The following is a 26429-nucleotide window of genomic DNA, read 5'->3' as shown; positions in this document are numbered from 1 at the left end:
CAAATTCATGTACTCAGCCTTGTCAGAACATCCCGTTATCAAATCAAACTGTTGACTGCCGCAGTAACTGAAACGTTGACATTTGCGGTTATTTGTAAATTTTTTATGAATTGCTCTTTCCACTATCTGCCCTTTAGGGCTTCTTTTACCATGTCACAGTCCTACAGGGAAACATCTGAACACTTTAAATGAAGTACAGGCTTTTAACACGTTTCTGTTTTTGCAGGGTAATTGTACGTTGTGTGATGGCCGAGATGACATGAAAGAGTACTCCAACATCCGCTCTGCAATGAAGGTGCTGATATCACACACTAATTCTTGGACAGTTTGTGGATCTTATTAAGTTAAACTAGCTTTTTCAAATGTGCAAAGTCGTATTTTTTTCTTTTCCAAGCAGATTTACACATTTACTTTGTCTGTTCTGCAGGTACTAATGTTCACAGACAAAGAGAACTGGGAGATTTCTAAACTGCTAGCAGCGATTTTACACATGGGAAACCTCAGATACGAAGGTAAAGTAAAGGAAAAAGGCATTGTCTGTCTTTTTTTAAATTCTATCTATCTTTTTTCGTTATATGTGTGCATTCATTGTGGACAGCAAAAAGAATTTCATTGTATGATGATCCGGAAACAGATAAAGTAGATGAAGATGAATGAATGAAAAAGTCACCCTGATCATATTCTGGTTTCGAGAAATGTCTTGTTATATTGTTATTGTAGCTCCCCCTATTTGCAGAAATGGCTCAATTACAACACACTTCCGGGTAGGCTAATATAGCCTTCCTCTAACATCCAAAACCACCATCGATATCTTCGAATCGGAGAAGAAATTATTAAAACTGATGGTCCATAAAGTTAACCGATCATATCGCTGAGCTATGCAGGACGTGTTTGTGTTCACGTGTTGAGATACATTCACAATGTCATTAAAATTGACAGTAAGGAAAACGGTTACAGGCAGTGGGTCCTCTCCGGTCTGCCCCCTGCCCACTAACCCTGGCCTGATAAAATTTAAATAAAGAAATAAAAACAAGGATTGAATCTAATTATATGTTGAGTAAAGCAGCGGTTTTATATGTAAAGGGGTGTTTAATGTTGATGCTGAGTAAGTCGATGCTCAGTCCTGAACTAACATAGTAGAGGATCGGGATGAGGGTGTGTCTTTTGCTCTTTTCACCATCTGTGGCGCAAAACAGGAGTTGCTCGGCTTCAGCCCAGCTGAGTTGGTGAATGGCCATGATGTGCATTGTCCCTTTAAAGGTGTTCAAGTAACAGCGAAGGACAGACTTCTGTATGAGATTCTGTTTCAACTTGTAAAAAAGCCATTACATTGTAGGGGAAGTTGGCCATGTGGTGCAGAAAGATGGCCCTTGTGCTTTTGGATTTGTGTTCTGTTTATTTAATGGTGAATGATTTCATTGGTTCCCAGTGGTTCACTGCTGGTTTTCCATTGTAATTGTGTTTTTGTATATAAAAATCCTAGTAAAGATCAGAGTGGGGGCTACAACATACAGGTTTAAGTAACTGATTACTTTATCAATTTAAATGTTTTGCGACTGATGTTTTTTGGTTTTACTGCATGCTGGTTCTACACGCTTCCAAAACCAAACCTGTGCAGCATATAGAAGAACAGAAGAGGATTCGTGTGTTTGGCCTATTCCCTGTTCTTTGCACTTAAGTGGAAGATGTCTGCCAGAGCCTGCTTCCTTGCTGCTGCAAAACTAAACCTATGCCATTACTTGTGATGTTGGCCTAATGTTTTTTCAAGGTTAGGAGACATTTTACCTTTTTTTACCTTTGTGTGTTGATCCCGCAGCTCGAACCTATGACAACCTGGATGCTTGTGAAGTTGTCCGCAGTCCTCACCTCACCACTTCTGCAACAATGCTGGAGGTGAAACACTCTGACACACTGACACACACACACACACCCATGCACAAACACACTTTTCCATGCTATAATGTAATGGCAGGCTAATGCACATAAGCGTAAATAAATAAATAAATAAATTGTAATGCCTGATATCCAATATTTTTTTCACGGTGGAATAAAATAAAAGCTATTTCTGTCAAACAGAAAACCAATCTTTACTGCCATCTCCTCTCCAGCTCTACCAAAAAGAGTCAAAAGAACTAAGAAAATGTGATAATCCATTCATTACTCTGTCAGTGAGAATCACTGTTTAGTACTGACTTCAGGAAGCATTAGGTTCCTGTATTTTGAAAATGAATTGCACTGAATGATAATGTCAAGTCTTTTGAACATAAAGAGAACGGCTGTATTGTTTATGCATTGTGTTCAGGTGGACAGTAAGGATCTGATGAACTGTCTGACCAGCAGAACTCTAATCACAAGAGGAGAAACGGTGTCCACACCACTGAGCATGGAACAAGCTCTGGATGTACGAGACGCTTTCGTGAAGGTACAACAATAAATATTAAAACCGTCTTTTATTGGTGTTTGATAGTAAGTTGGTGAATTGGAAACCTGAAGTGTCCTTGTTAGAGGAACTCAGTTCATTATCATCCATCATCAATATGAGAGATAATATAATGACATTGATTAATGAATGTCCTTTGGAGAGCATAAGAGTAGTTTTTATTCAGTTTTTAAATCCTTCTTTGCGTAAGTTTTCTTTTCCTGCCTTACATTGCCTCAAATGAAGATCAGTAAAATAAAACGCAAAACAGGTCACAGGGCATTTTTCTGGAGTTGGTAAATAATGACTTGGTTTGTCTGTGTGTGCAGGGTATATATGGCCGTTTGTTTGTGTGGATCGTGGAGAAGATCAATGCAGCCATTTACAAGCCTCCACCCTCCGAGCCCAAAGCTCTCAGGCGCTCCATCGGACTGCTGGACATCTTCGGCTTCGAGAACTTCACTGTTAACAGGTACAACACATACACACACACATTTGCTGTATCCAGCCCACTCCCTCTTTTATTTCTAAACTTCCAGTTTCCATCGCTCTCTACAAGAATCTGTCCTGAGAGTATAGGTCATGATGAGCTCTGTGTTTTACAGCAGCAGCCTCAAGTTCATTCATTCCTTCATCTCCTACTGCTTATCCATTTCTGGGTCGTGGGGGGGTGCTGGAGCCAATCCCAGCTCGCACTGTGTGAAAGCGGGGTACACCCTGGACAGGTTGCCAGTCCATCACAGGGCCAACACACAGAGACGTACAGAGACGAACAACCACTCACACTCACACTCAGACCTATGGACGATTTAGAGTCACCAGTTAACCTAAGATGGTTTAAGACCAGGGTTTCTTAACCTGGTTGACCCAATCTTATAAGTACAAAGTGGCCCCGTGCCCACTCAAATATTAACACTTTTTTTATTTTAATTTATCAGTCTTGGTTTGATTTGTATTCACTTACTAAATCAAGTCCATTTCCAGTTTAACAAGTTAAAACCTTTTGAAATAAATTATATCTGATACACTATGATCATCTCAAAGACATTTATTTATATAGTTTATGTAAACCTGCACATACGACAACTGTTCAGTGTTGTCGTACGTGCAGGTTTACATAAACTGTTTAGCAGTTAAAACAAATCAAAGCCAAACTTAATAAATTCAGGGTTGTATTTGCACACAAATTTTGCCTTTAATGGGGGGGTTTGGCGTCACTTTCATCTTAAAAATTTCTCCATGTAGTGATGATTCTAACTGTTAATATGCTTAGATTTCACCCTCTAGTTCACTACAGACAGATATGTGTCCTAGAATAACCAGAACAGGAGACTGACGGCTCAGAAAATACAAATTTTATTACAAAATAGAAAATGGGATGAAAAGGACCATAAGAGGGGGTAGAAAGAATCAACCAACGCATTTAGTACCCAATAAACTCCTAAAAAGAGGAACGATCCCATAGGATGAAATGCCACTACACTCAGTGAAGAATCGCTCACACCTTTTCATGGTTAACAGAACTGGGGGATTTACACTGCAACCATGCTATGAGCACACAAAATTGTGTCACTGAAAGTTAGGACTATAATTCCCCAAACTAGTTGCCACTGAAGAATTGCACAATGCCTGGTAAATATTGCACTAAGCCCAGTTACACTAAATAACCAAAAAGAATGAAAACAAAGAAAACAAAACACATCTGAAACAAAAAGGCCCAAACCCAAAACTAATTATTAGGAGGGGAAAAAAACCAGTGACAGTCACTGCACCCACTGACAGTACTATAAAAACAGGCATGGATGTCAAGTTTTGTTCAGCATGTTTCAGTGCAATGTTTGTAAATCAAATAAATCATAAAATATGCTGTACCTTCAGATAGTTTTAACTAGCACCCCGACCAGCAGTCACCTTGTATCACAGTGACAGATACTAAAAAAACACAAAATACATTTAACACCACAAATTTAGATGAATTCACTGTTAAATTCATGTAAATGCATGACTTACAATCATCATCCCAACTCAATGTGCACACACTCCTGCTCAGCATGCAGATGGCTGGATGCTAATGTAGAAACATCCTGTGCCTTTACAGCGCCCAACCTGCCCCAATTGCTACAATTGGCATAGCTAAAGAGTCAATGAACTTTAACTTTTTAACTATAAGCTCTGTCATACAGAAAAGTTTTAAGCCTGGTCTTAAAAATTGCTAAAGAGTCCGCCCCCTGGATCGATACTGGACGTTGGTTCTATAGAAGAGGAGCCTGATAACTGAAAGATCTGCCCCCAGATTTACTCTTGGAGAATCTAGGAACCACTGGTAAACTTCGATCTAGAGAGCGGAGTGGCCTACTAGGAGAGGAAGGAACTGTGAGCTCTCTGAGATATGATGGAGCTTGGCCATTAAGAGCTTTATACGTTGACAGAATGATTTTAAATTCTACTCTATATTTTACCAGCAGCCAATGAAGAGCAGCTAACACAGGAGAGATGTGATCTCTTTTCCTAGTTCCTGTTAATATTCGTGCAGCAATCAACTGAAGGCCTTTTAGAGATTTGTTTGGACATCCAGATAGTAATGAATTACAGTAGTCCAGCCTAGAAGATACGAATGCATGGGTTAGTTTTTCTGCATCATCCTGAGAGAGGATGTCTCTGATTTTACTAATATTTCTCAGGTGGAAGAAAGCTGCCCTACTGACTTGTTTTATGTGAGGGACAAATGACATGTCCTGGTCAAAATTTACTCCAAGGTTTCTTACAGTGGCGCTGGAAGCCAAAGTGATGCCGTCCAGACTGAGTAGATGGTTAGATAGCTTTTCTCTGAGGTGCTTAAGGCCAAGTACAATAACTTCAGTTTTGTTGAGTTGAGAAGTAAAAAAATTTGGGTCATCCAGACTTTTATGCCTTCAAGAGATGTCTGCAGTTTGACTATCTGGCTGACTTCATTTGGCTTCATTGATAAGTACAACTGAGTATGGTCTGCTTAGCAGTGAAAGTTGATGCTGTGTTTCCTGATTTTCCTGATTTTACCTAGAGGAAGCAGATAAAGCTTAAAGAGGATTGGTCCAAGTACCGAATCCTGTGGGACTCCATAGCTGACTACATGGCATGAGGAGGAGCTATTGGTAGCATGAACAAACTGAAGTCTATCTGTTAAATAGGATTTGAACCACCTTAGTACAGTTCCTTTAATCCCAATTTCATGCTCCAGTTGCTGTAGTAAAATATTATGATCCATGGTGTCGAATACAGCACTAAGATCTAAGAGAAGTATTGAGGCTGATCCATTGTCTAAAGTCATTAGAATATCATTGGAGACTTTAACCAGTGCTGTTTTGGTGCTGTGATGGGCTCTAAATCCTACCTGAAACTCTTCAGGTAGGATTAAAGTAAACCGTTCCCATCCAGATGGTCGTGTAATTGGTTTGGTACTGCTTTCTACTTTTACATTTGCCCCCATTTTGAAAAGCTCCTAACTGAGGTAGCGAGGGTGTGATTTACTGAGGTGAAAAGGATTAGTGTGCTGGCCAGCTGTGACTCTTTTAGGCCGTCCCTGTACTATATTAGTCTCTGCTGCTTGTCCGGCCTGTTCATTGTTGCTGGGTCTGATCTCCTGGTCAGGATCTATGGCTGATGGTGGGGAACTAGGGCTATTTGGGTCTCCACCCCCTATATTACTACCTGGCTCAAGTGCAGTGTGGGAGGGGGGGCCAAACTCGCCACTGCTCTGGCTCCATAGTGAGTATGATTTCCTCAAAGTCACTGTTCTCGTCGTCCACAGTGTTGGAGTTTAACTGTTGCGGTAGGTCATCTGTCAGGCCAGGGTAAGGTAAAGGTTGGTTTTGTATCATGAGCATACTGATGCCAGCATGCGGGAACACTCTGCGCGCCAACCTGTTGAGATGCTTTCCCAGGACTGTCACTGGGATGTATTTTATAAACTCTCCCTTTATCCATGTTTTTCACAACCACGTACACAATTGAGTCCCAAGTGTCCTGTAGACAAGAGTTCCACGAGTAAGGATGGGAGTTTCTGTTGGTTGGCAGTGTCTGTTTTGCCACTCTGCTGCCTGCTGGGTTGGGCCTACACATGAAGATAAACTGAATTCAAATGCTTTTGGTGTTCATCCACCCAATCCTTTGCTGACATGGACATGAGCTCCTCCTGTGACCTGCCCAACAGAAAATCCACAGGAAGTTGGGTCTTTTGCCCAAAAATGAGTTCTTATGGTGAATAACCTGTTGATTGGTGGTCGTTGTTTTGTAAGCATAAAGCACTTGGGGTAGGTGTTGTGGCCATCTGTTTTTCTTCTGTTGGGGGAGTGTATGCAACAGGTCATGCAATGTTCGATTAAATCTTTCACATTGTCCATTTCCCTCTGGGTCGTACTGTGTGGTTCAGCTCTTTTCAATGCCATACAAGTGGCATAGTAATTTCAAGAGGTCCCCTTCAGAACTCTTTCCTTGATCATTGTGGATGCCCTTTGGTACACCATAGGTATAGAACCACTTCTCTGTCAGCACCCTGGACACTGTACTGGCCCGCTGATCTGGTGTTGGGTATGCCTGAGCGAATTTGGAAAACACATCCGTTACCACCAGAACATTCTCCCTGCCATCACTAGCCTTTTCCAACAGGGTAACGTCAATGGCAATGACTTCCAGTAGTTTAGAGGCAGTCAAGCCCCTTCTAAATGTACAGACTTTTGGTTGTACTGCTTTTGCGAGCGTGCAGCGATTACAGTCTTGACAGTATCTCACAATGTCACTTTGCATAAAGGGCCAGAAGCACCTTTGCCTCACAAGACTTGTGGTGTGTTCAATGCCTTGATGGCCATGGTTGTCATGGAGGCTTTTAAAACACTCTGCCTGCAAGCACTGGGGCAACAGTAATTGGAGTATAACTCGTCTGTCCCCTGGTGCTTGTATTTGGCGATACAGTACACCATCCTGTGATTTTATTCTGGTCCACTGCTGCACTAGCTTTTTTACTCCTTTGCAAGCATTGACCATGTCTTGGTTGGTAGGAGGATTTTTTTTTTCTTCTCCAGTACAGCAAAAATGCACCAATCACTGGTCAGAAGGTCAGCTTTCGGCCATGATGGAAAAGCAGCTATAGCTTGGCAAGTGGCAGCAACAGCAGGGGCTTTTTGGGGCATGTCGTAGGTTCGTTCATGGACTTCATCTGGCACTTCTAAGCCAGGAAAGGGAGAATATATACTCTGGGAATGTGACTGATGGGACAGGGCATCCACATTACGATTGGTTGGTCCTGGTCAGAACTCACTTTCAAAATCAAACACTGCCAACTCTGATGCCTACCGTTGTTCCACAGCCCCCAATTTAGCCAACTGCAAATAGCTGAGGGAGTTGTTATCAGTGAACACCACAAATATATTTCCCAGCTGATACTCTCTAAACTTCTGAGTCGCAGCCCATTTAAAAGCCAGGAATTCCAGTTTTCGAGAAATGTAGTTGGACAGGTTCTTTTCAGTGGGTCTGAGGCTCCTGCTTGCAAAAGCAATGGGTTGTTGCGTTCCATCATGGTCCTGGGATAACACACCCCCAAGTCCAGCATGGCTGGCATCTATTTCAAGAACGAAGGGTTTAGTGAAATCAGTATCCAGAACCGGTGCACTCACAAGGAGTGGTCCCCCCACAAAACGACAAGCTCACTATATAGTGATTAGGGGTGGTTTCGGACACAGCCTTTGATAGTGTCATTCTAGCTAACAGTTGCTAGCTAAAGATGGTAGCAGTTGTTGGGTATGGTCTCTTAAGAGTCAGACAGAACCTGTGATCCAGTGGCAGCCTCCCATCACATCACCCATTGGATGGTCAACTGCTGTTATGTCGCTTTGAGTTTAAAAATTGGCTATTGTCGTGTTGGTTTTCTTAAGCGATGTCTAAAGGTAATTAGAGAGAATGAAATTTGAAGATTCCACACAGGCTTTACTTGATAGCCCTGGTGTTTTGTTAAATACATAGTGAATGGATGTATTGAAAACACTGCAATTAAGAATGGCATATATCAACTTTATTCCTTTGCCTCAGTTTATTACGTCAGTTTAAACTGAAACATGTGCCACTTTTCTTGCCTTCCCCCCTGTAGCTTTGAGCAGCTGTGCATCAACTTTGCAAACGAAAACCTGCAGCAGTTCTTCGTCCGTCACGTCTTCAAGCTGGAACAGGAGGAGTACAACCTGGAGCACATCAATTGGCAACACATCGAGTTCACTGACAACCAGGATGCACTGGACATGATTGCCATCAAACCCATGAACATCATCTCACTCATTGATGAAGAGAGCAAGTTTCCCAAGGTACATACATGCTGGATTGTCTGACTTCAGAATGTAGGATTTAACATTTGAAATGAATTCTGATGTTAATACAAACAAAAACATTTTTCCCCTTTTCTCTCTGTGTCACTTGCAGGGCACTGACACCACCATGCTCAACAAGCTGAACTTTCAGCACAAGCTCAACACAAACTACATCCCTCCAAAGAACAACTACGAGACCCAGTTTGGCATCCAGCACTTTGCTGGAGTTGTTTACTACGAAACAAGAGGTCAGAGTCATGTCATTCTTATCAAGAATTCTTTTCCCACATGTTCATATCAGACTAAAGATATTATTTTAACACGTTTTTCAAGACTTTAAGAATACTGTCAGCAAAACAGCAGTCACAATGAGCTGAACAGTTTCAATAATAGCTATAGAATAACATAAAATTCAATATTTAAAATAGTTAACCCTGAGACAAGTTTTTGGTCATGGCATAATTACCAAATGACCAGTTAAATTGCAACTGAATACAGAAGACACAATTGAGGTCTTCAGTATTAGAGGAACTACAGGAGGAGGGAAGTGTTGAGGCTGCACACCATCCAAATAGTTTTGTATTAAGCTGTTTTGTTGTTGTTGTTGTTGTGCTTTTGTCCTGCAGGCTTCCTGGAGAAGAACAGAGACACTTTATACGGTGACATTATCCAGCTGGTTCATTCCTCTAAAAACAAGTTCATCAAACAAATCTTCCAAGCTGATGTTGCTATGGTACTGGGAACTTACACACAGCCCCACACACACACAAACAAAGACGGACACAGTATATTAATTACAATGGGCAGAAAACTGGAATTTCCATATCAGTATAGGTAAATGTAAATTGTATCCCATTTCCTCCACCAAAACTACTAAAAGACCATCTCCATTTATGTGGAATAGCAGTTGTAATAATTTGACTTCAGTTTTTATCATGCTGTGTTAGAATGGGTCATGGTGGCAGCAGTCTCATTACAGTCGTCCAGATGTCCCTCTCTCCAGCAACACCTTCTAAGTCCTTATAACTTTGTAAGAAGAAAGAATTCCCAGCCGAGATGGGACATGGGACTCTGTGCAGAAAGTTAAAGGTCTCCTATCACTGGGAAGCAGAAATGGGGCCTCGAGTTGCACGCTTCAGAGACTTCAGACTTGGATCAGATTTGTGAACAATCATAATATTTTCTTTTTCTGGAGTACTAAAATTGAGGAAAGTTTGAAACATCTGACGATCGTAATGTCACAACCTCCTTTTTGTCACAGTAATAACCATAATGATTATTAACTATACTATACTATAGTGACTATAGTGACCCGCACACCTGCAGGTGCTTCTGTAACGTTACCCTTTGAAATTCAGTTTGCTTATAAAAACTTATAAAATCTTCAAAAAAGATGGCATCAATAAAAGAAGCACAGACTGCAATCTCTACTTCAGATTTTATCAGGCACCTGAAAACTCACTCAGATCAGTAACCTGCATTAAGTCACATTAGCGTATATGGATAGTTAGTAAACATGTTTAGCTTAGCATCAGATATAGTTAGTTTGGAGTGACAATAATACAGTAAATGCTTTGAATTTCTTAGATATAGCTGTGTAGTATTCATCAGACCGGATAGCAGGAGGTACTCATTACGACCAGAAGAGACATGAAACTTTTATTTTTTAGAGACTCGAGACTTGACTTGGACTCGTGACCAAAGACTTGGACTTGACTTGGACTTACAAGACTTGTGAACATCTCTGCTGGAAAGTGCCCAGAAAACCTCCAAAGGAAGGTGAAAAAAAAAAAGAGGAAAAATGTCATCCCTCCAGTTGAGTCAACTCTCTTGTAAAGTCAATCATGTTGGTATTTTCTGGGTATAACTGGCTCCATGATCAGCTGGACACAGGCTTTTAAATTTAGAGATAAGGAGGAAAAAGATTAGTGTCAATGGTCAGGAGAAGAATAGAGATTCTTGTTTCTGACCCTGACACTTTCTGCACTGTTGGACTCCCTCTGTCTGTGTGTGTGTGTTAGGGGGCAGAAACCAGGAAGCGCTCGCCCACTTTGAGCAGTCAGTTTAAGAGATCTCTGGAGCTGCTCATGAGGACTCTGAGTGTCTGCCAGCCTTTCTTTGTTCGCTGCATCAAACCCAATGAATACAAGAAACCTATGGTGAGTATCTGCAGGCTCCGTAGAAACTAAATGGAATAATTTAACTTTTAGTGATTGCAGTTAAAACCATTCACTTGGTAGAAGTGGAGAACAGTGTGTTATTATAGTGTCGTACTGTGAAAATTCAGCAAAGAAAGGTAATACTTTTGTCAGCAAAATTTTCCAAATATGTCAAACATGAAAGTATTCATTTATTGTGTGTCTGTAATGTGTAATTTAAGGTCAAAGGTACCTTAACAGAGTCTCATCTACAACTAACCTCACACATGGTGTTAACTTCAGGGCAGAGAAGGTTGAATGAATAATAGGTTGAATGCCAACTTACAGCAGTCAAAGGTCAGTAGTTGCACTTAAGCCAAAGATAAGATAAAAAAGGTCAAGTAGATTAATTAATGGAAATGTGTGAAATATGTCATGTTTCTTTAGCCAATTTATTTTATTCCATCTCAGTTTGGGGTTCACCTTGTCTGTCGAGGGAAAAGACAACATGCCAAAAAAATCTAATGAGTCTGGGATTTTAACTTTGGAGTGGTTTAGCTAATTGAAACTCTCTAAAAATGACACAAGTTCATATAAAGTTTAATATGATATTTGTTTTCATGCAGTTGTTCATTATCACTAATGTGGATGCTGTAAAGAAGACATTTCCATGATCAAATAAATTTTGCAGATTTATTTATTTTTTTTAAATTGCACTACATTTAACGGTCAAAATGCAATTTCAATACGAACAGGAAAACCAACAATACTATCTGTTGATCACACTGTTTTATTTTATTAGGCCAAGTGCAGATATTCCCAGCCACACTGCTTGTTTGCATCACCTGATTTTAGTCAGTAAACACCAATCTGTAACAATCCCTTCAACTTAAGCCTTGTGTTTGTGTCTGTAGTTATTTGACAGGGAGCTGTGTGTGCGTCAGCTGAGGTACTCAGGTATGATGGAGACGATTCGTATCCGGCGCGCAGGATATCCCATTCGCTACACCTTTGTGGAGTTTGTTGACCGTTACCGGGTGCTCATGCCCGGAGTCAAACCAGCGTACAAACAGGTGTGTGTATGTGTGTCTGTATGTGTATTTGTCCTAATACAGTGTTTTCTGATGGTCGGAATGAATCACACCAGAGTGTAATAGTGTATGTTTTTGTTGGAGTGTTTCCTGTGTGTCTGCGTTTATGTGTGTGGCTGGTCAGCTGTGTTTTTTTTTTTTTTTGGCTGATACAACGGTGAATAAAAATGCTTCCAGTGACAGCTAAACTCAGGAAAGTATAATGTGCATTCAGCAGTAGGAGGGAAGCATGTTTATGTTCCTCTCTTTGGACATCAGTGGAGTTAATTCTGCTGGTGTGTCTACCTTCCTACAGGAGGACCTAAGGGGGACCTGTCAGAGGATTGCTGAGGCAGTGCTTGGCAGAGATGATGATTGGCAGATGGGAAAGACTAAAATCTTCCTCAAGGTACTTTTGCAACAAAAGGCAATCCAACTTAACTATATTGATTAGATGAAGACTAACATAATATACCCAGTCAATCATACAGAGCTAAACATAGATGCATTTGTGTTGTCATGCAGCACTTAAACTGTACTAGGGAAAGGGAGAACATAATAACTCCACATAGAAAGGTCACAACCTTCTTGCTGTGGGGCTAACAGTGCTAACTACTAACGTCAACGTACTGCCAAACCTGAGACAATTTTGTACAAATTGTAGCTGCTTCCTTCAGAGCAGGGTGGCCATTACTGTGCAATGAGCATGAGAATTAGGGGTGGAGTTTTCTCATCAATGTGATGAGAAAGGTCTGAATACAGCTAATATTAACACAGATTTTGTCCTTGAATTGTCAGACAATGTTGTTACGCACAAATTATTGGCTGATGAATGTTTGCATTTGGGAACATTTGCTTAAGAGAATAAAGTTAAGGATTATATAATTATAAATGTTACCTTGAGCATTCAACACTTTCTGCAAAATATGATGGGCACAGCCATAATTGTTTCCAGTTCTTACATTTGTTGATGGGAAAAACTGTGTCCTTGTGTCTGTGTGTGAGAGAAGAGAGAATTTGATGTTGAGAGAAAATATTCAAAGTTTAGTTTCCATCGGGTGTGTCTGTGGGTGGTAACATTGCCCTGCACGTTTCCTCACACATATACAGTGTTTTATTTTTGTTCTGTTTTTTTTTTTTTTTGTTTTGGTTTTCTGCCATGTGAGGACAGATGTCCTTAGGTCAGAGGTCACTGGTAAGGCACATCCGTTAGCTGGTTGCCGCTGTCATCTCAGTTCCCTAAATGAAAACATCAGCTGTGAGGCTCAGCAGTTTGTTTTTACAGTGTGTTAGTTCGATGGACTGGTGATATGTTATCTTAAACTTTATTTTACATAATTTATGTTTTAATGAATTAATATTTTATTCATATCTCTTTATAGTGGCTTGTTACAAAGCAGTTTATGATATCTCATGCTGCGGCTTGTTGAAAACTGGATTTTGTGTGTCCTAGTACAGTATATTCCTCTCTGTCCCCCCTCATTTCTTGTCACCCTTAGCACTACTAGCCTTTTAAAGCAAAAATGACAAAAAGTAATCTAAGAATTATCTGTGACACACAATATACAAGCTGTTGTTTGTTTTTAAACCTGTACAACGAAATAAGTTGTTCCTTGCTGTACCTGTGACTGGGTTGGGAACTCACTTGAAGCCAAAATAACCTGCTGCCCACATGATCTAAGTGATAATCTGAGCACTGTGGCTAAAGCTGCAGGTGATGTACTTGTGCATTCTTTGCTCTCATAACACAAAATTTTGTTGCACAATTAATGTATATTAAAATATAAAAGAATATTGAAGCTTTGGTAGGCTGTACTGAGACAAGGCTATTATATTAGAAGTAAAACCTGCCAATGACTGGAAACATAGTTATGGAATATTGTTCCATTGTCAAGTTTGTATTTCTCAGGTCAACTGAATGATAAAATCTGCAATCTGAAATAGCATTCACTGATAACAAATTTTAAAAGCAGTAGCCAAACCCGTTGAGTTGAGGTTTGGTACTAGGAGAAAGATCCTTCTCTCAACACTTCCTTTACTTCCTGTGTTCCACCACCAAATGACACACAGATGACCAAGAATCTGAATTAGTGGAGATAGATTGTTTTTTTTGTTTTTTTTCAATCCTACCCCCACTTTGTCTTTAAATTGATTTGCATTATTTTCCCCCAAACCTTGTGGCTCTTCCTGTTTTAAGACTTGTCTCTGTCAAGCCTTACTCCTCAGCGTGACAGGAAGCAGGACAGGAAATAGGAAAGTGCAGGCCTGTTAAAGTAGGCAAATAGCCACCCTTCCCCAACAGGACATGGTAAGATTAACTGGGGGTCAGATGGCAAAGGAAGAAGAGATGGATGGAGTTTTACATGTTGTAGTGGAAAAAATGCTGTCAGTGTAACTTTGTGGAATATCTCAGTTACTGTTGGCATAATTCAAGTATTAATATTTTCCAGAGGGTGAACACTGATGACTTACATCAGTGCTGCCACTGAGTATACTTTTGTGGTTTTGGGTAAATGTGGCCGAAATGACTGGATGGATTGTCCTCTCAGGAAAATTCTCATCTGCTAAATTTTCCTCCAGCAACTTACTTTAAGTTAAAAATCCCCTCATGTCATAATTTGCTTTGTCTAATTAAACTCAAAATGAAACTCATATCTGTGGTCCTCTGTTGTATAGGTGTTTAGTGCTGAAAAGACAGTTAAAATGCTATCAATGTGATCTAAAAGCACTGGCTTATAAACATCAGCATTTGTATTGACATTGATTGTACGTTAACACACGTGGGCTGCACAGTACAGCTTCAGAGAGCTGCTAGCATTGCAAGTTATCCATTTATGCCACATATTTTGATCCTGTTGAAACAGTCAAATTTTTTACAAAAGCTAGAAAGCAAACACATTCTTTGACTAAAAAGGGAATACAATGACTGCAGTCGGCCCTTTTTTTGTGCTACTATTTAAATCATTGACAACTTCTGTTGCAGTGATATGTGCCTCCTCAAGTGTTTTGTGTGGATGGAATCATGTGACTAGGTTTTAAAGTTTAGTACTATCCAAAACAATAAGTGTTACCAAGGTCATACCAAGGTATCTCATGAGGGAGAAAAATTACTGTCATTGATTGTTTGATTGTGTAGTAACACCAAAACACGTGTGTCAGATAGCTATTTTGACACAGTGTGACTACAACAACCCATCAGAGATCTGGTCAGGGAACTACTTGGTTAAGATTAAGTGAAGAATATGGTTATTAAAATCTAAAATAAATAGACAACATTAGCACTATGTGTCTGCTGATAATTACCTCTTCTGCTCTTGTGTAGGATCACCATGATATGCTGCTGGAGATTGAGAGAGACAAGGCCATCACTGACAAGGTTATCCTCATCCAAAAGGTGGTTCGAGGTTACAAGGACAGGTAGGGCTGAAAAGTGATTTTTTTTTTTTTTTTTTTGCTTTATAAGTTTTCAGGAAGAGTGTTTTTTTTTTTCACCCTCAGATCTAATTTCCTCAAGATGAGAAAATCAACTGTATTGATCCAGAAGACATGGAGAGGGTACTACTGCAGGAAAAACTATGGAGCTGTAAGGAACATCAGTGTGTGTCACACTCACATCGCACACAGGCAGCAAACAGATTTTAGAAGTTTAGAAAAGTAAACAAAAGTGCATTCAGGTCAGATCCTGATCAGATCCATGATGCTGCTAATTTTTGCTCGGTTTCATTGATTGATCCCAGAATCTCTTGATTCTAACCGTCTTTGCCTTTTGTCTTACTATGTCTGTCTCTTCTGTGTGCTTCCAGATGCGAGCAGGTTTTTCTCGCTTGCAGGCTTTGGTTCGTTCCCGAAAGCTTTGTGCGTCATATCACGTGGCGCGTCAGAGGATCACACGCTTCCAGGGTCACTGTCGGGGCTTCCTGGTGCGCCGGGCTTTTAGACACCGGCTGTGGGCCATCATCATCATCCAGGCCTACACCAGGGGCATGATTGCTCGTCGGTTGTACAAGAGGCTGAAGGGAGAGGTAGAAACATAGAGTAAAGAAATTCTGCCAAATATTGTGATTGAACATTTTTACTGTGTTTTCATTCTCTGAAATACTATATTTGGTAAGTACAGTAAGTCCTGGAAGTTAATCCAACATGCTGCTTGGGGATGGAGGTCCCTGCTCAGCCCTGCCTGCCTGGAATTCTTAGTTTTCTTTCTTCTTTATCTGTCATAAATATTATTCTTTCCATCGTTTCGTATGTGTAAATAGCAAAGCTATTACTTGAACTGAAAACTGGAACTGAGTCTTTGTTGCTCCATTAACAATAATGGTTAGTTCTTTTCCATCTCCCTTCAGTACCACAGGAGACTAGAGGCAGAGAAGATGCGTTTGGCTGAAGAGGCCAAATTAAGGAACCAGATGTCGGCAAAACGGGCAAAGGTTGAGGCTGAACGCAAACACCAGGTGGGGGAATCAGCTTTTACCATGTAGTGTGATCAAATTATTATTCTTATTATTTTTTTTTACTAAAAGCAAATTTATCTCCAGACATAAGGATTCCTTTTCATGTTATATTCACTCTACCCATTGATGATCAACGATCAGTGACCCATCGCGAGCAGACCAGCTTCATTGTTTGGGTGAACAATCTGCCTCAGTCATCCCAGATAATGAAAATGTGTTCTGGATACATTGAACTTGTATCATAGTACATGCCTCAGGTTTCACCTGAGCCAGCTGAAGTTTTTCCATATCTGTTTCTTCTTATCTATACATAGATTTTCTTTTCATAAATTCTTGCTTATTTTTCTGGGTGATATTCTTCACTGAAGAAAGATTTTACAAATTTGTGTCCTCTAATAGAATTCTTGCTGGTAAACTAATGGAAACTGATTTTATAGTTCATATGAAGTTTCAGACATCAGAATACTGGAGAGAAACAACTTGGTTATTTTAGAGGGTATGACCACAGCGCTTTAAACGTCTCCACACTACACCCCTTATCCTCCCTTAATACAGTGTGCTTATGAATATTTATTTCTGGATTACAGGAAAAGTGGCAACACAACAAGTCAAAATGAGAGTCAAAAAAATTTTTTTTTTCTGCAGTATTAACACATTCTTAACACAACTGTGTCCTTGACAGACCTTGCAGTGAAATGGGATTGTTCTTCTTTATTATTGCCTTTTTAGGTTGACTGTATTGGGTAAGTCATTTACAGAAATATTAGTTATTTCACACAGCATTAATGTTTTTCATTATACATGCAGGGGGAATGAAGCAATGCTCTGGGCAAAAGATTAGCCTTTCCAAGTATTTCCAAAGTTACACATTAGTTTCTAAATTCTATAGAGGACTTATTCAGAAAAAGTCATATTGACCCATAGTCTGGTCCTGACCATGATGTTGGGAGAAATTAATTGTGGAATGACGCAGGTGACCTGCATCATTACCATGATGCTGGTTGAACATTTGTAGGTTATTTATTGACATCAGCAGATTTATTCTTTAAGGGTGTTTTTGTGAAGTTGATTGCTCCCATCAGGGAAACTGGCTCATGTTGTAAATTGACTACATTGTACAAAGTTGAAGAGTCAGCTCGTCACTCTGTCCCTCTCCAGAGCAAGACCCGATTCAACACTGCTCTAGGAAAGTCACCATCATGGGACACGTAATAAATGAATAAACAGCAAATATTCATGATTTCATTTTCTGCCATTCTTCATAATCCTCTTTTGTGCATGGTTTAATTCCACACATTGATATGTGAGTTCTTCCTAACGTTACCATTGTCACAGCATCACTTCCAAGTGTTTCCAACTGCCTAAAAAAAAAAAACAGACTTAACCTCCCCTTCCAGACATGAAGCTGGTTTCCATGTTCATTTCATCCTTGAGTAATTGGTGGCCACTGGTCTGTCAGGGTCGCAGGCTGTCAATCCCAGCTGACATCTTGAGTGAAATTCAGAGACAAACATACATTCACATAGGAAAAGGAAAGGAAAACATACAAACTCCTCACAGAGAATTGAACCAAGAACTTTATTGCTGGGAGGCAACACCGCTATGTCACCTAGAATTGTTTTATTTAACTCAAAACATGTGAAATATGTTTCATTTCTAGGAACGTCTGGCCCAGTTGGCAAAAGAGGATGCGGAGCGGGAGAAGAAGGAGAAGGAGGAGGCCCGAAGAAAGAAGGAGATGGTGGAGCAGATGGAAAAGGCTCGTATGGAACCCGTCAATGACTCAGACATGGTGGACAAGATGTTTGGCTTCCTGGGGACAACGAACTCTTTCCCAGGGCAGGAAGGACAAGCCCCTGCTGGCTTTGAGGTCAGCTTTCCTCTCACAGGTTCCTCTCACTAATAATACATAAATTAAAATTAATTCTCATGGATTTCACAGTTCATTAAACCTGCAAATTATATAACCAGCACAATTATAGTTATACTGGACTAAAAAATATAACAAGAAATGCTACAGATTTACTGGAATTATTCCGTTTTAGCCTTGTTTATATATAGATATATAGTGTATATTCTAATGTGCATTTAGTTTTTATTTAACCTACAGATACTTTCTATTGAATTTTTATTTACTTTCAAGTGAAATATATGATGTCCTATAGGAATTTTATGTGAAAGATAATTCTAAAAATAATTGTCAATTATTAAAGAACTGTCAGTATATTGCATCTTGGTACATTTTGTAATCATGATAACATCAGAATTGTTTCACCACTTCTCCAAAGTCCAAACATCAAAATTTCTTTTTGGAGGTTTTCACCTGACAGTGACTATCTAAAGATTGGTCTCCTCTGCAGGACCTGGAACACACCCATCAGGAACTGGAGGAGGAGGATCTAGATGAGGCTCCTCCTTTACCAGAGGAAGATGAAGAAGAGGATTTATTAGAGTACAAGTTTGCCAAATTTGCTGCCACCTACTTCCAGGGCACCACCACACATACATATGTCCGACGTCCTCTCAAGCAGCCGCTTCTCTTCCATGATGATGAGGGAGACCAGCTGGTTTGTCAGCTTTGATATTTCATCATTAACAATTCAGCTGCAGAGTTTTGTTTCTTTTTTTTCTTACAAACATTCACATTGAACTGACCATCTTGAACTATTATTTAGTTTCTCCTTATTGTGAAATGAATCACACAATGATTGTGCCTTCATCGGTATGAAACTGAGAATATTATATTCTTTGTTTAAAGCATGTCTTAGTTATTTCTGCAACTTTTCACAGATAAATCTTATGAATTAATAGATTTTCAATGTCCTGGCCCAGGCTGCTCTAGCAGTTTGGATCACAGTGCTGAGGTTCATGGGAGATTTGCCGGAGCCCAAGTATCACACAGCCATCAGTGATGGAAGTGAGAAGATCCCCGTCATGACCAAAATTTATGAGACACTGGGAAAGAAGACTTATAAGAGAGAGCTGCAGGCGCTTCAGGGGGAGGGTGAGGTAAGGAAGGAGAGATGGTTGAAATAAGACTATACAGTTTAGGTTTAACTGAATAAACATTTCACTGCTGCGCTGTAACATGATTTTGAGTTGTCTTACTTTAATAGTAACTTTATTTCCTGTAATGACAAATGCCTTGGTTTTCTTCTGCAACCAAATGGACTAAACCTCACATGAAACAACCTGGTCTGTGATCCCCAGAGGATCTGACCTCATTGTATTTTATTGTAGAGGTAAATTAAACTTTCCAGGTTTAGAGGTTTTTACCAAACTATGAGTCCCTTTATTTAAAATTCCTAAGCCAACCCAAGAGAAGACAACAGTAGATTCAATCCAACTTTACTTAGCTTTGCCTTAGAGATTGTTCATTTATCAGCAGGATTTCCACCAAACTTGGGGAAAATATTATTGGTCAGATTTAGTGAAAGAGGTCCAACAATTTGAGATCACTGCCAATCACTTTCTGCCATATTATGATGTACATTTTTTTTCATTGGGTTTGGAACAGGTATACCACTTGGCATTCTGGTTTCTTTTGTATTACTGAACATTTATTTGCTGTAAATTCAGATAAAATTTTATCTCAACCTAAATGAAGGCAGAATTTTGATATTTGATATTTGATATTTCTTGGTAGTAATGGATGCATGGAAATCAGTTTTGTAATCACAATTTACTTTTACAATTCAGAGCAGAAATCTAGATTCTTAATTTTGATGTTGATAAGAAATGAGACAATGCATTTCTAGACTTCTGAAGTTCAAATCCTGATTCACACTGCCACCAGGCAAAAATGACCAACAAGTTAAAGAGACAGACTGTTCTGTCATTTTGGCTTCCTTTATTATAAAATGATCACTCTAGCGTTAAAAAGAGGACTATCTTTTAAATCTAAACTTGTCTCACAGAGTACAGAGTCCATCTGGGTCCACAATAATTGAGCTATTATTAACTTCAGCTCCATAATGTAAAGACTTTTATTGGAGGCAGGTCTAATTCCCTGTATTTTATTTGGAGAATTGGAGAAAGTTGATTCAAAGCCTTGTTACCAACAACACTTTTCCTTTCATTATACGTGTAGTAGAAATGATTCCCAGGCACCCAGTTAACACAGTGAGATAGACAACCATCCACAACCAAAGAGGCTGGCCCTGCATCTGCATCGAATGGTTTGCCATTGAGCAGGTTTATACACAGCTTGTTTGTCTCTAAAACTAAAGACAACGAGCTTGTTAGCAACACTGCAGATTGTAAACAATCTAAGAGAATTTGTTTACAACAGGAGCTCCAACTTGGTGACATGACCCTCAGCTGACTATTGTTGGTCAGTCATGCTGTGACATTCCAAGCTGATCGTGCCGAGGTCAGGCCAAATATAACCACCTCTAATAATATTTTTTTGTTGTTTCACGCAGACTTCCTCAGGAACACCACTCTCTGTCAAGGTCATATTAAATGTTACTTGAGTAAGCGATTTTTCAGATGACCCTAAAAACTGTGTGGATTGTTTTACCAGTATTTTTACCTCTGATTGGTTTTAAGCATCAGCATCAGCATTACAGCCATCGGGTATCATTTCTGATTCATCTTTGAGTCTATGAGCTGTGTCTTGTCTCGCTATGCCACCAGGTGCCTCACTCGGACAGCCACAAGAAGAACAGTGTGCGACACAAATTGGTCTCCCTCACGCTGAAGAAGAAATCAAAAATCACGGAGGAGGTGAAAAACTGAGAGATAAAGCTAATAAAAGAAGATTAGGTGGCATGTAAACAATTCCCAATGTGTTTCACAGGTCACCAAGCGACTTAACGATGGTGAGTATGGACTCCATGGCAACAGCATGTTGGAGGACCGGCCAACATCCAACTTGGAGAAACTTCACTTCATCATTGGCAACGGGATCCTGAGACCAACATTAAGGTACATGTATTTTTCAGATTTTCATTCAGTACATATATTTGCATGTATGTTTTCCTGGTTAAAACATCAAAAAATTTAAATAAACAATAAAATGGTTCCAAAGTAAAAGTGATGCAATCAATTTTTTCAGAAGCAGGTAAGGTATGCTGTACATAAGTGGTGTAACATTATTTTGTGAAGCCATTGGTCAAGTAACAGATTACTTGATCAACAAAAAATGTATCAGTAACTATTTTGAGAATGGATCATTTTAATTTTAGTTCAATTTCAAGCAAAAAGTAAAATGTAGTTTCTATTCAAGGTGATATCTTTATGTTTGGGATTCACAGAACATTTCAGGACAACACATTGGAAATTATGATTTCCACAATCGTAATTGTGAATTGTGAACAATGATTACTTATAATCTTATTATTCTCACCATTTTCGTGTCCAAAAGGATATACCATCTCTTTATATTTCATTCTTTGGAATGTCAATGAAACTGTCAGCTTTATCCAAGAGTTTGTGTTAAGTATTAATTCATGTTGATGATGTTGAAGGTCGGTTATGGGCGAGTTACCACCAAGTACTGAAATGATAAATTGACTCTGAAGTGGCACATTGTATTGTATCTTAACCATATTTTCATAACACTCGAAGGTGCATGTACATTCTTAGTTCAAGGACTCAGGAATGGGTATTTGAGCACACTGTATCTGAAGAGATTCTTGGGTTTAATTAAATAAATAAATATTTAAAAAATTTAATGCTTCGTAGAAGTCTCAAATATCTGGCCTGGAAAACTGCGACATATTTGAACAGTTAACTGTTGAACAGCAGGTAATATTAATGATCCAAAATAATAATGGAAAAATAAATTGTTGCACTCGTCTGTACATCTGTCATCACCAGTGTTTGTGTGTGTCTCTCTGTGCGCTTTAGGGATGAGATCTACTGTCAAATCTGTAAGCAGCTGAGTCAGAATCCGTCTAAGAGTTCTCACGCTCGTGGCTGGATCCTCATCTCTCTCTGTGTTGGTTGCTTCGCGCCATCTGATAAGTTTGTCAAGGTTTTGCCATATGATTTTTATTATTTTGTAATTTTTTGTATTTAAATACACAGAAAATATAGGTCTCATACTAAAATACTCATCATTCAAGATAAGACATGTTCACATAACTTGACTGACATAAACATCCACATATATCCACAGTTGGTTCATTTGTTTCCTGAAATGATTCACATTTAGAGTTATAACAGTGTGTGAAAGCAGGATTGTCACATTTGTGTTCATTACATTTTCTTGATGTTTCTTTTTTTCATTTCTTGTTTGATTTTTGGAAATGAGCAACTTTAGCCTACTTTTTTAATTTTAATTATATTTCTTTTTTTAACTGTAACGGACAGTATCTGAGAAACTTCATCAACAGTGGCCCTCCGGGCTATGCTCCTTACTGTGAAGAGAGATTGAGACGAACATTTGTTAACGGGACGAGAACACAACCTCCATCTTGGTTGGAGCTTCAGGTACAAACTCACAATGTAAAACATTTTCATTCTTCATTATTACAAACTCACAAAAAGCATGTAACATTTAAAACTGTTTTTTTTTTTTATATAATATTGTAAAAAAATACATTTAAATATTGTCCTGAAAGCAGAACTTTCTGGCTGTAAGATGGTTTTGCTAACCGCTGCACCATCAATTAAATATTAATTGTCCAAAACAATCTAGCATAGCGTGACCATCAATGGAAGTCATGGCAGACAGAATATAAATTGAAAGCAGCATCGCATTAGCTTCTAATCCTGGTCTGAGGAAGAGATAACGAAACAGCGTGAAGAACTGCATGATAAATGCAGAGGTCACTGTTCATTTTACACAAAAGAAACATTAACATTAATTCACAAGCCATAAACTCTATATCCAGGCCACCAAGTCGAAGAAGCCAATCATGCTGCCAGTAACGTTCATGGACGGCACAACCAAAACACTGCTGACTGATTCTGCAACAACAGCCAAGGAGCTCTGCAACGCCCTGTCAGACAAAGTCAACCTGCAAGACCGCTTCGGGTTCTCACTCTACATCGCCCTCTTTGACAAGGTGAGCACACATACATACTGTAATAGAGCAACACACACAGGTAACATTGCTGGGGCTTCACAAACCCCAAACCCCCAGCCACATCCCCAAAATCATAGCTGTGTCTTATTTATTATTAGTTCTCATTTTCTTATGAATTCATGCATATCCAGACACTGTCCCACAACCTTTTAAAGCCGAAATCTGAAACCAGTCACAGCTGTTTGTGGTGGCAGCAATAGCATTAAATGTATCTTCTACTTCCACAGGTCTCCTCATTAGGCAGCGGGAACGACCATGTGATGGATGCTGTGTCACAGTGTGAACAATACGCAAAGGAGCAGGGAGCCCAGGAGAGGAATGCTCCCTGGAGGCTGTTCTTCAGAAAGGAGATCTTCACACCATGGCACTGTCCCTCTGACGACCTGGTCGCCACCAACCTCATCTACCAACAAACCATTAGGGGTGTCAAATTTGGAGAATATCGTTGTGATAAGGTATTTTTATTTGCTATGCCCATAGTTTAACATTTTAGGAATTCTTTAAGTTTGGAAATTCATGTCTGTATGCTAAGTATGAAACTGGAGCCTACAGCTCGTGTACGTGCCTTAGTATAAGGATAGGAAACGACTAGTGTGTTTATACCTTCACTAGTTCACATTTAATTCAAAGTCCCAGTATAATACTGAGTAAAGAAAAGTAGGAAGGAAAATAGGCAAGAAAACCATGAAATTGTTCAGTAAAGCGTTTTCAAAAATATCTTTCTCATTAAAAAATAAACTCCTTGCTACCTCCTCTTCTCTTGCATCTACATTTTTTGCATCATGACAATGGCAGCAAACTAACTTGCCATTTTTTGGCTGTCGGTATCCCCAGGATGACCTGGCAGAGTTGGCCTCCCAGCAATATTACATTGACTACGGTTCAGAGATCCTACTGGAGCGCCTGCTGAGCCTCATTCCCTCCTACATCCCTGACAGGGAGATTAGTACTTCCAGGACAGTGGAGAAATGGGCACATTTCATCATGGCTGCCCACAAAAAGGTACTTTTCATTGCATCAATGTTTATTCATCTTCTATCAGCAGGGGGGCTGGAGCCGATCCCAGCTCATCCGGGTACACCCTGGACAGGCCAGCAGTCTCTCACAGGGCCATCGCACAAAGAGACAGAGACAAACAACCACTCACACTCAGACCTACAGACAATTTGGAGTCACCAGTTAACCTAAACATGCATGTGTTTAGAGGAAACCCACACAGGCACAGGCAGGAGAACATGCAAACTCCACACACAAAGGCCCAGAGGCAAGGATACGGAACCTGTGACCTTGTGGAGCAACTGTGCTAACCACTATGCTGTTGTGCTGCCTGTATCAATGTTGAATTAATCTAAAAGGGAACATGGGTTACAGGAATCAGAACAAAAAATGATAATCTGTCAGCAAAGATGCATCACAGCTGGCAAAAAGAAAAACCCACGGCATGGCAGCAGCTACATCTCACTAGAGTCCTGTATTAACACTCCAATCAATGCAGCTCTCAGTTCAATTTCCAGACGTCCCAAAACCCCCAAAAACACAGAACACAGGATGGAAGGCGGAGGGGGTAGGAGGAGGCCAGGACTCAGGAGGCGGCGACGCCGGAGTCAAAACATGACACCCCTGAAATTTCTCTGCCTTTTATTTTGCATTTCTTCGTCATAGATTCCTTTTGTTATTATAGATCACTAAAACATGTCTTCAATGGTCTCATCAGGGCATTTACACCCAGAAAAGGTTTGACCCTCAGAAGGTAAAGGAGGAAGTGGTGGACTTTGCTCGCCACAAGTGGCCTCTGCTCTTCTCTCGCTTCTATGAAGCCTTCAGGTTCTCAGGTGACTCCTCTTTTACTTACAGATGACCATCATCTAAACAAGACAAATGGAGGGAGATACACTGAAGTCGCACTGAAGATATTTATCTGAACCGAACTGTTTGAGCATAGCTAGATCATCAGTTATTAGATTTATTTTCAGTAATCACTGAAACAGTCATACTAAAAATGTAATTTGTAACATTACTGATATAATCCTACCAAGAATCAGATAACTAATATTGATTCAGTTTCAAAGCTTTTGCTGTTGATTTGGTTGTATTCTTCTTTGTGCATTATTACACTCACAGTGTTACTAATAATTTGTATTAATATACTGAAAGGTATTCAGTTGCACAGATGATAAGACGATATATATAAAGAATGTACATTAAGTTGGAGTGTGTCAGTTGGGAGACAAGGAAAAATGGCTGATTCAAAATGGTTGCTTGGACCACATGGCCTGACGACGAGGTCCACAAGATAGCAGACTCATAGATGGCTGCAGAGCCCACGTGGCATTTGGGGAGGGGAGGGTGTCTAAACAGTGTCAGGTTAAAAGGGCTCAGCGACATGTGAGTTCTGGGTTGTTTCTTTCTTTGAGAAAGAAGCTAACAGATTTAAGTCTTCACTGATATGGTATTTGGTCATCAAGAGCCATTTAATTAGTCATTATCATATTACACAGTTCCTGTTACTGTTGCACATTTGGAGTAAAAATGTATGTAAAATACAGGACGATATCTGCTGTGTCAAATAACATAATAATATCTTGGTTCTTTAACAGTGACTTATTCAGTTTTTTCTGCCTCTTAGGTCCCAGTCTGCCTAAAAATGACCTGATTGTAGCCGTCAACTGGACGGGAGTTTATTTTGTAGATGAGCAGGAACAGGTTCTCTTGGAACTTTCCTTCCCAGAAATCACTGCAGTTTCTAGTAGCAGGTAAGACAAGCTGGATCTGTCGCCATGCAGATTGATGCTAAGGTTCAGTGTTCACTTCTTGTCTCCTGCTGACACTCGGCATTGGTTTCTTTTTACAAGACACTTGGTTAAAAATGTAAACCTAAAGTTAGCCAAGTGGTCATTTTAACCTTAATCATGATCTCGTTTTAACCATAATTTTCTGCCTGAATTCACCAAGCATTTCAGATCAGGAGACTGTTGATAGAAA

The 26429-nt window shown here is 39.7% G+C and overlaps 1 protein-coding gene across 2 annotated transcripts in view; it reads left to right on the top strand.

The window, feature by feature from the left end:
* myo7aa (myosin VIIAa) overlaps window positions 1–26429 on the top strand; it is a 48972-nt gene that overhangs the window by 10514 nt on the left and 12029 nt on the right. For both annotated transcript variants that reach the window (XM_029516751.1, XM_029516750.1), the window contains 27 exons: window positions 227–295; window positions 428–512; window positions 1817–1893; window positions 2303–2422; window positions 2749–2891; window positions 8538–8748; window positions 8864–8999; window positions 9378–9484; window positions 10773–10910; window positions 11804–11962; window positions 12276–12368; window positions 15282–15376; window positions 15458–15542; window positions 15763–15981; window positions 16303–16410; window positions 18071–18280; window positions 18771–18977; window positions 19243–19419; window positions 21049–21138; window positions 21212–21339; window positions 22264–22390; window positions 22729–22848; window positions 23253–23426; window positions 23675–23902; window positions 24282–24449; window positions 25162–25279; window positions 26074–26200. In XM_029516751.1, the coding sequence (XP_029372611.1) occupies window positions 227–295; window positions 428–512; window positions 1817–1893; window positions 2303–2422; window positions 2749–2891; window positions 8538–8748; window positions 8864–8999; window positions 9378–9484; window positions 10773–10910; window positions 11804–11962; window positions 12276–12368; window positions 15282–15376; window positions 15458–15542; window positions 15763–15981; window positions 16303–16410; window positions 18071–18280; window positions 18771–18977; window positions 19243–19419; window positions 21049–21138; window positions 21212–21339; window positions 22264–22390; window positions 22729–22848; window positions 23253–23426; window positions 23675–23902; window positions 24282–24449; window positions 25162–25279; window positions 26074–26200 (3719 nt within the window). The remainder of the gene's footprint in view (window positions 1–226; window positions 296–427; window positions 513–1816; window positions 1894–2302; window positions 2423–2748; window positions 2892–8537; window positions 8749–8863; window positions 9000–9377; window positions 9485–10772; window positions 10911–11803; window positions 11963–12275; window positions 12369–15281; window positions 15377–15457; window positions 15543–15762; window positions 15982–16302; window positions 16411–18070; window positions 18281–18770; window positions 18978–19242; window positions 19420–21048; window positions 21139–21211; window positions 21340–22263; window positions 22391–22728; window positions 22849–23252; window positions 23427–23674; window positions 23903–24281; window positions 24450–25161; window positions 25280–26073; window positions 26201–26429) is intronic.

Source organism: Echeneis naucrates, chromosome 13, assembly GCF_900963305.1.
Source record: "Echeneis naucrates chromosome 13, fEcheNa1.1, whole genome shotgun sequence".
Lineage (NCBI taxonomy): Eukaryota > Metazoa > Chordata > Actinopteri > Carangiformes > Echeneidae > Echeneis > Echeneis naucrates.
This window is presented reverse-complemented; position numbering and strand designations above follow the sequence as displayed.